The sequence below is a fragment of the Pteropus medius genome, unplaced genomic scaffold (genome assembly GCF_902729225.1).
Source record: "Pteropus medius unplaced genomic scaffold, Ma_sr-lr_union100, whole genome shotgun sequence".
Lineage (NCBI taxonomy): Eukaryota > Metazoa > Chordata > Mammalia > Chiroptera > Pteropodidae > Pteropus > Pteropus medius.
In genome coordinates this window covers 22,333,827-22,343,621 of record NW_024351729.1, presented here as the reverse complement: position 1 = coordinate 22,343,621, position 9,795 = coordinate 22,333,827, and the positions used below count along the sequence as shown (strand labels likewise).

At 54.2% G+C, this 9,795-nt stretch overlaps 1 protein-coding gene and 1 pseudogene across 1 annotated transcript; one reads left to right on the top strand and one right to left on the bottom strand.

The window, feature by feature from the left end:
- Positions 1–612: 612 nt before the first annotated feature.
- On the bottom strand, positions 613–8,890 carry LOC120587653 (natural resistance-associated macrophage protein 1-like). The gene is given in 14 exon segments (XM_039844761.1): positions 613–1,082; positions 1,204–1,396; positions 1,398–1,507; positions 1,835–1,954; positions 2,083–2,172; positions 3,551–3,709; positions 4,351–4,506; positions 4,655–4,722; positions 5,048–5,118; positions 5,559–5,665; positions 6,705–6,824; positions 7,134–7,256; positions 8,050–8,183; positions 8,716–8,890. Coding segments are annotated over 14 exon segments (1,569 nt in total). The 5' UTR covers positions 8,723–8,890; the 3' UTR covers positions 613–971.
- Positions 6,116–6,234, top strand: LOC120587767 (uncharacterized; annotated as a pseudogene).
- Positions 8,891–9,795: the final 905 nt, after the last annotated feature.

Here is a 9,795-nt window from a genome sequence, read left to right as displayed (position 1 = left end):
AGAGGCTGGAGGAGGGACTTGGGGGAGCCTAGAAACAGCCCAGGGAGCGTCTGTAAAGTGCAGCCCCTGCACCGGGCGAAGGGTTGTCGGGCCGCTCCCAGCGACAGAGGGGGTTCCCCGCCCACACAGCTTCCCCCGCCCCCACCTCCTAGTCTAGGCGGACTCCGAGGCTCCCCCGCGCTAGGTCAGAGTACCCGCCTCCTCCTCTTTGAAAGGGTGAGGCTGAGGCGGTGAGTGCAGACGCTCGGGACCATCCCTGCCCCTAGGGGGAGCTTGGAGTCAGCGCCCAGGGACAGTTAACTGCGCGGCGTGGGAGTCTTGGCCGCCCGATTCCCTGGGGAGATGGCAAATGAATTGGGCCCCGGAGGCACGGACTCTTGAGTTCTTTATGACCTGGCAACTAAGGAAGGGAGAACTGCGCCTCAGTTCAACTGCCTGGAAGATGGGTTGCTGGCGGAACAAAAAGGCAGAGGCTGCCCCAGCAAGAGTAGAAATGAAGACAGCGAGAGATGTCGGAGAAGGCGGCTCTTCTTGATGGTTCAGGGATTTTGTGCTTTCCCAGTTTCTATTCCCCTGCTCTTTTGGAGAAGCAAACTAACATCGATTTAGCATTCATCAGACTCTATTTTAAGTGTCGGTTTGGTGCCTATGTCCTGCCCTCAACTAGGTCACCCTGTCAAGTCACTCCTATAGGAGCTCAATATATGCTTTTAGAATGATTTTTTTTTTTTAATTTCTCAGTGCCAGGCACTGTGTTAAAGTGCTTTGCATCCACTGCAATGTTGGTGTGTTTACAGATAAGGGCACTGAGACCTGGGAGTTAATCACTTGTCCAAGCAAGGACACAGCGGCTCCCTCTGGAACTCAGGCTGGCCTGCCTCTGAAACTCCCACCCCGTCTGTCCACCCTCACGTCCAGCAGGCCAGTCTGCCGCTCTCATGCCACCCTGCGGCCAGTCCCTGGGTGGGAGTTCATCCAGAGGGCTCCCCCTTCTGCTCCTCCTCAGGAAGCCCATACAAGAAGTGTTGGTGGGAGCTGTGGGCCAGCAGGGTGGCCCCATGGGTAATAAAACAGGTCCAGACCTGGGAGAGAGGCAATCATGAATGGGGAGAGAACATGACCTATGGGGAAGCCCCAGTCCATTCCCCCTCCCTCCATCTGTTGCCTCCGCCATCTCCAAGGCACCCGCCGACCCTATGGTACCAGATAGGTGGTGAGACCCAGGTAGGCCACAGCCAGCAGGGCTACGAGACTGAAGTAGGCGGGGTGCGGGAGGCTGGGCAGGTAGCTGATCACAAAGTAGAGGTTGGTGGCGCAGATCAGTGCCATGATGGAGGAAGTGATGACCTTGCTTAGCCTGGGGGACAGGAGGGAAACAGGACTGGCTGCATCTTCTCCTTCTCTCTTTCAGGTCCCTGAAGACAGCCACAAGCACGGTGGGAAGGATGGCGCAGGAGCGAGTGAGGAGGACGCGGGTAAATCGTGACCACCGCAGCTTCAGGAAGCCCTGGAGTGTGGGGTGGGCACTTTGGTGGCGGGGTGCAGGACTGGGGATTCCAGAGGAGGGACTTCTGTCGTCCCTCAGGCCGTCCCATGCCTGGGGTAACCCTCTGTCTTTCCATCTCTGAAATGGGGGCAGCTCCTAATAGTCCTGGGTCTGAGGCTCGGGCCAGTCGCCTCAGCTTACTGAATCTCCGTTTTCTCATCTATGAAGTGGGGCTTATAATGGCTGTTTTAGAATCTGAGCTGCTTTAAGGATCAAGGAGGCCCATGTTCGAACCCCCAGTATTGCGCCTGCTAACCTCGGACCCCTGGCCCTCCCCTGCCCGCCCACCTCCATCACAAACTGTCCCGCGTAGGTGCCGGTCATGGTGGAGCTCTGCCCGGCAGCCAGGAGACCCACTGCCCAGATGTACAGGGCTGCAGGGCCGAAGAGGCAGCCCAGGATCACGCCCTGGAGAGAGGAGTGTAGTCAGACCCCCGGCCCCGCCCCTCCTGGCGCAGGTCCCGCCCCTGACATGGGCTGGCTGAGGAAGCCCACGGGATCCAGCCCTTCGGCGCCCGCCCCTGCCGCGCCCTTACTCCTTGGTAAATGTCCACGTCCACTGTGTGGTTGTTCATGGGGAAGATCTTGGCGTAGTCGTGGAGGCTGCTGTTGGCGCAGACGTTGAACTGCGGGCACCGGGGCAGTAGGAAGGAGATGGGAAGCGCGCGCTCAGTCTCAGAAACTCAGACCACCCGGCCTTGACCAGAGTTTGAAAACTGGTGGCCTGTGGGCTGAGTCTGGCCAGATATATATTTTGTTTGGTTAACAAGTTGTTTTTTTTCTTTAATGTGAATTTGTTGCCAATATTTAAAACTGAGAACTCACATGAGAACCCGGGTTCCAGGGGTATGTTGGATTTGTAAGAGCTAGCATTACCATGAAGAGACAGTTGGCTGGCAGTGACTCAAGCTGCCCACTGTCCCCTCTCCTTGACACCGAACCCACTTCCCACAGCTCTGCGACTGGCCTCGTCTTGAAAACAAGAGTTTGCCATCCTTATTTAGACCCCTGTCTTTGTGCCAAGGAGCAGTGGGACCCAGGAAGGGGTATAACCCCGAAAGGTCACATAGCAAGGCATTGGCAGTGCCCAGGTCCTCAGAGGCCTGGCCATTCCTCTCCCACGGTGTTCAGCATTCAATGAGCACCCAACACTGGCTAGCAGTTATTAGAGCCTCGTGACAGAGACCCATTCAGAAAGGGAGGCAGACACAGGTCCCGAATTCCAGAGAGCCAGGGAAGAGCTGGCTGTCTCCCCTTTCAGCTCAAATGTCACCTCCTCCGAGAGGCCTCTCTGACCACCAGGGCTAAAGTAGCTCCTCCCTCATCGCATCCCAATGAGTTTCGCCACCCCCTTCATTTCATTCACAGCATTGCCCACAGTCTTCCCTTTTGTACTGCTTTGTTGATTTGCTTCCTCTCTGCTCGATGCCTTCGGCATTTAAGCTGCAAGAGGGCAGAGTCTTCATATCACTGACTGCTGTATCTCTAGGGTCTAGGACATTGCCTGATACATAATGAATGCTCAGTAAATATTCACTGAATGAATAACAGTTTATCTGCTAATGAAGATCATCGGGAGAGAGGACTCAGAGACGAAAACGGCTGTGTGCACCTCCCCACTCTGCACTCATGCTCAGGCATCCCCCCCCCTTCTCCCAGAACACCCTCCTGGCAGGTTGCAGCGCAAACACTGCCCATCCTTCCTGGGGCCGTTGGGATGCTGCGTCCTCCAACTCAGCTCCTCCCTCTCAAGCCTCTCCCTTGGATGTCTGTGCTTTGCTACTCCTGGTGTGGCTCTTGCCCTCTAAGAGCCTGCCCTGGGGAAGCCTTATCTCCCCAGTGGTGTGGACAAAGGGATCCCAGCCAGGGGCCAGGGTCACAGACTCCCTCCTGACCTGTAGGGCAGAGACTCAAAGGGCTTAGCTGCGTTGCCTGGAATCTCCCACAAAGCCTGCAGGGTAAGAGAGCATGGGACTTGTTGCAGGTTAGGGAGGTGTGTCTCACCGCAGCTTGGTTGGTTTGCTGGTAGAAGGCTTGCCCAAAGACACCCACAACAAAGAGGTTGATGAAGAAGGAGACAGACAGGGCAATGGTGGCCTCGATCAGGAAGTACATGTTGGCTTCTCGGACATCAGCCCGGCGGGTCCGGTCTATCTCCCGTGACTATAAAAGTCAAAGAGGAGGGAAGCGCCAAAGTCTCCCAGAACCACCCCAACATCCTCCGCCCTCATGCCTCTGCCTGTGTTCTCCCCGAACCCCAGCTCTTTCTAAAGCCCCCCTACACGGCAGTCTGGGTTAGGCCCTGGACAGACGACCCCTTTCCTACACGCTCGGTTTATTTCTCCTCAAAGCCTTTGCTCTGAATAGTTCCTCTGCTTAGAAGATCTTCTCCGCTGAACTTCCTCCCCATCCTTCACATTTCAGCGATCACCTCCTTAGAAGGGCCTTTCCTGACTACTTTTTCTAAAGTAGCCCTGTCCTTAGTCATTCTCTCCGTTGTTTTTCCGTTCAGAGCACCTTGCACAATCCATAATTCTTTCCTTTATTAGTTTAATCGCTGCTCATGGTCTGTCTCCTCCACTAGATTGCAAATTCTAGGAAAGCAGAGGACTCGTCTGTCTTTCCATCATTGACCCCCAGATCTCAGCACACAGTAGGTGCTCTATTATTAAAAATTGAATAGAGAACCATTCACTTCCTGCCTAAAATCAGGGAGGAGTCAAAGGGGCGGGGCTCCAGGTTTGGAGGCGGGGCCAATGTGACTAAGGGAGCAGGTATCTCTCTCCCGGTGCCCCTCTGCTCACCTTGACCAGGGACGAGTGTAGGTAGATGTTGTGGGGCATGATGATGGCGCCAACGATGCCCACAGCCTGCAGCAGCTCTGGCTGGCCACAGCCGGGGCACGAGGGCAGGAACAAACCTCGAAGTAGCTCTCCCTGAGCAGGACGTGCCACCACGTACTGTGGGAAGGAGCCTTGTCAGGCTGAGCCCCTCCTCTGCGCAGCCATTCTCACCCTCCACCCTGATCCTGACCCCTCAAGCTCTGCTAGGGGCAGAGAGAGGGGTGACCTTTGTGGGGGTGGGGGGGTTGCAGATCTGACTTCCTACCTCGTAGCCAAAAGTCAAGGCCATAATGGTAATAAGGAATCCAAAAAAGGCTTCCAGCTTCCGCAGCCCTAGGGAGAGAGCAAAGAGACAGAACAGTAAAGAAACCAAAAAATTGTAACATCAGCAACTATTAATGGCAAAATTGAGCACTTCGTTCCAGGCATTGTGCCAATAACATATATTACCTCAGTGAACCCTCACCACAGCCCTATGACATCTGCGATCATTTCCCCCACGCTATCTATGGATGAAGAAACGACGTCTGAGTAACTTGCTCAAGGCCAGGGGAGCTCATCTCAGAGCCCTTCCCCAGAAAGACAGGACATCAGCCTGCTCGTGCATTCACTTGCCTGCCCTGCTGTGCAGTCCCCTCTGGATGACGGGCACACCTACCATAGTTATCGAGGAAGAGGAAGAAGAAAGTGTCCACGATGGTGATGAGGACGCCGCCCCAGAGAGGGATTCTGAAACCAGAGTGGCCCGGGTCAGCCGAGCCTGGTCCAGGGGTCTGGAACTCCCACCCTCAGGGCTGGAGACTGGAATCTGGCCTCCTGGGAGCAGGGACTCAAGTGGCCCCAGACATCTACAGGAGAGGGGAGTGGGAGTGTGCTGGAGATGGAAAATGGCACGGAACAGGGAAGGAAGGGCCAGGCTGGGTGGGGGCCAGAACGGTTGGTAGCTCAGGCTGCAACCCTGCAGCCTGCACGGTCACTGACTTCCGTGTGACCTAAGACAAATCACTTTTTGTTTCTGGGTCTCTGTTTCTCCATTTGGCAAATTGAGCAACAGTTCCGAGTCAGAAGGGACTGCAAGATGAACTGAACATGGGAAGTACAAGGCCTGGGGAAGAAGTAGCTGCTGCTCCCAGTCCTGGACTGAGGAGCTGGGGTCCCGGGGGCAATACCGTCCAGCCGAGAGCAGACTGAATGCTATAGCCGTGCCGATGACCTCTTGCATGTCCGAGCCCACAATGGCTAGCTCGATGGTCAGCCAAAGGAGGGTGCGGGGCACCTGCGGGAGGAGGTAACCTTCATCAAGGTGGAGCCGGTTGTTCGTTTCAGCCCCACATTCACCTTTCCATACTCAGCACTGTACTTTCAGGCTGGAAGCCTGAAAACTACATTTGCAAGTTACCCTTGCAGCTGGCTTCCAGGTAGATTTGGCAGAAAGCACTTATGGGAGATCGAAAGGCAGGGAGAAATCATTTTGCCTTGCCTCTGGTGGTGTTTCTGGCAGTGGCACCAGAGAAAGTACCAGGCAACCCGGGCTCCGGCAGCACTGGTGGCCATTTCAGCAGAGGTGGCAATGCTCCCAGAAGCTCAGCAGCAATTAATGGCTCTGGGGCTCCTGCCCAGCAGCTTTCTGACCTCCGAGTAATACTCCTTCCCCTGCTCCTCCATCCCTTCCAATGCCTTTGCAACTACATCCTTATATTAAGTACCTTTGAAATATCTAATGGCAGTCTACAGCCATGCTACCCTGAACAAGCCCGATTCCGTCTGATCCCGGAAGCTAAGCAGAGTCGGGCCTGGTTAGTACTTGGATGGGAGACCACCTAGGAAGACCAGGTGCTGTAGGGGTAAAAAATTAAAAAAAATAAAGGCTCGTAAGCTGACAGGTCCTTGCAATCTGTGAGGTCAAACGAGGATTGCCTCGCCAAAAATAAAAAATAAATAAATAAATAAATAAATGAAGATAAAAATGAAATATCTAATGGCAGAATTTCAATTTTCCTGCCTGGACAGTGACAGCAGCCAAGCCCCGGTGTCCGCCCCAGCCAATGATCATCCTGAGCTGATGTCTACCTATTGTTTGCCTTGGGCAAATCACTTCTTCAGGTTTCGATTTCCCTCTCCGTAAAATGAACAGGGCATGTCTAATGTCCCTCTCAGTCTGTTTGCTATTAGTTTGAGCTTCAGTCTTCTTATCTATCAAACGGACTTCTGATGCTCCACTTGAGATAATGTATTTATTCGATCATGGAAGCTGTAAATGGCTATTTTCGAGTTGAGACCTGTGGGTGTTTCCTGTCCAGGCCCACCAAGCTCACCTTAGGGTAGTAGAGATGGCAGACCTCCCCCAAGTCCTTGCCTGTCACCACGCCCAGCCGGGCAGCAAGTCGCTGGCAGAGCAAGCCCAACACCGTGGCCCACAACAGCACCCAGAGCAGCTGTGAAGGGAGAGGATTTCAGCCAGAGGAGGCAGTTTCTGCTAACCCCCAAATCGGTGGCACCTTCTAACCGAGGATACTCCTTGGGGAGAGAGTAGGGGAGATGGAGCAAAATGACCAATCTCCCTCCCACCCCATACACCCCACATTCTGGCAGGGCTGCCCTGGGGACTCTTTTCTGGCCCATTTGAACTTAACATCTCCCAGCAATACCAGCCATGCAGGCCACTCTGGGGAAATGTGGCAAGCTGGGGTCTCCACCCACTTAGCCTGGTCACCCGCCTCTGCACAGTGCCCCCACTCAATCACTTTGAATCCAGCCACAGCACCAGCCTGCAGATCCGACTCGATGTTTCCCGGGTCCAGGAAAGCGATGCTCATGAGAAAGCCTGGCCCCGTGAAGGCCCACAGCTTCCGAAAGCTGAACATGCCCTGCAGGTGGGAGTGAGGTGAACGGATGCTGGGTGTAGGGGCTATGACAGCTGGCCTCGGCCCATCCCCAGCTGAGCCTTAAGGGGCTCATCAGCCCAGCCTGGCCAGCCCGTCCTGTGTTCTCCATTCCTGGAGCTGCGCCCTGGGGAGTTAGTGGAGGGCATGGGATGGGAGGAACCAGCAGGATTTGCTGAGTCACAGCCCACCGGTTTTATGGATTTGTCCCATTCGGTAGCCTACTTGTGCCTGACCAACCTGCCCCGTCCAAGCCCTGACTCTGAGATCCTCAGAGCCCCTGAGGGGGCCTCCCTGGGCCAGCTCTCCCCTCCTGAGCTCCTTGTCAAACCGTAGGCCCTCCCCTCTGGAGCCCACTGAGCTGAAGGTCCCCCTACCCCAATTCTAAGGCTTGGCCTGGTAGCCTGGGATCTGCTAAAAATTCTGGAAATGGAGGGTGACAGCATCCTATAAACCAGCCTGCAGCTTCTTTCGCTTCTCCTGATGCCCTTGTCTAGGTCCTTTCCTTTAATGATACAAATCCTTGAAGCTCCATCCTGATTCACCCCGAGTCCTCTTCCCTTCATAGGAAAGCTGAGATTCATCCAGAAAACCTTTCAGGCAAATGATAAGCTAAGTGCTGGGGACAGATTCAGAAGGGCGCAGTTACACTGTCATTGATTCTCAGAGCTGGAAGGGACTTGCCACGGTCTTCAGAAGACCTTCCGCCCCCAGCCCATGCGAGTCCATGTGGTCCTGTCCATTCTAAAAAGCCCCAGGAAGTTTCTGGCATTCCCACCGGTTCTGTGTCCGGGACGGGGATTTTCTCATTCAGGTAGGTCCCTCCGGGAGGCGGTTGCTGTGGCTCTGCATTGGGTGGGCTGGAGATGGAGCCATAGCTGGGCCTGCTTGGACTTTGGGGGCCCCTGTCACCTGCAAAGGACCCCATGAGGCATGGTGAGTGACCTGCTTGCTTCTTTCTGGTGGCTCAGGGCTAAAGTCTTCCTCCCCTACCTCCTCCCGTCAAAGTGGAGAAATCAAGGTTCAACTGAACAGGGGCCCGTGACTCCCACCTTGGGTCCATCACCTTCACCCTTTGACCAAATGTTCCAGAAGATGTGTGGGAAGTATCTTCAGAATTACCCTCTTTCCATGTGAGTGCAGGGATTCCCAAATCCAGATCTCTCTTGCCAGAGGGACACTGGGCTCTGAAGAGGGCTAACTGACACCAACATGTATGCCCCTTGGCCTCACCCTGGCCTCCTCCAGCAGCTGAGGAAGCTCCAGGGGCTCCAAATGCACAGAGATCAGACAAAGGGGATGCTATGCCCATGGAGATGCAAAGAGCCCAACTCTGGGCTTGTATCCAGAATTATGGTCCAGACCAGGACTCCCATGGGGGATCAGGGGCTCCCTTTGCCCCTCCGACTCTCCCCCATCCCCATCCCTGGAGGGGGCTACTCACCCATCATGAGGATGGCAGATTAGGCACTCTCTGCGTGTGAGTGGCGTGCTGGACAACTCCTCAGCCCATGTTCCCTCTCTGGGTGCTGGCACACGCCAGTGTGTGACCCACACCCTCTTACCCATTCTTGACTCAGCTTGACTGTCCTCACACATGGGGCATTGTGAAACACTTTCCAAAGGCAGAAGTGGCCAGCTCTGCCAGAAGGGTCTGGTTGTACGCAGTGTGGATTTTTGTTCCCCTTCTGGCTTGAGCCCCACAATACCTCTGGCCCACTTCTAGGCATCCCATGTTCTGTGTCTCCCAAGTTAGTTCTGATTTCAAGATACTTCCTGCCACTTAAGCATTCTCTTGATAGCCTCCTACCTCCTTCCTACACAAGCAGTCTGGTCTTTCTCCTCTTTAGTCTGAAGTCCCATGACCACTGGTCGGGCTAATGGGAAGAAGGAGTCCTGATGGATACCTAGGCTTCAGTTTCCCATTGAGTGCCTCAGAGTGAAAGACCTCCCAGACACAGCCACAGGGACATGCATTCAGGATGCAGGCCAAGGAAGAAAGCATCCTGGTCCTGGTCTTGCCATTAATTCACTTGAGACTTTCACCAGATCATGTCCTCTTTCTGATCTTGCTTATTCTGTTAAATGAAGGGTTCAGACTAGCTAAGAGGTTAAAATTTTAGATGCCCAAAGTGGCCAGGCAGGTAAGATAAACTATGAGACAGGTTGGGAGTAAGAACAACAGCACCAGCTCAGTGTTAAATGACAAATGATGCAGAGCCTCAGTGTCGGGGGACAGTAGGGAGTGGTGGCAACTGTAGCAAAGCTGAGGTCAGTTACTCTGTCTGAGGTGTGCAACGCCTACAGAGTTCCAGCCAATTGTCATGTGGGCCCAGTGTCACCATATCTTCTGATTCGTCAAGGATGCTGGAAATTTTGGAATTTTATGCAATATGTGCTTTTTGAATACTAGGGTCAAAAACACTGAGAATATTGTGTAATTAAACAAAACATTCCCATGGCTGGATTCTCCTTGAGGGTTATCATTCTGTAACCTCTGGATAATGGGTGAGCAAGACCCTTC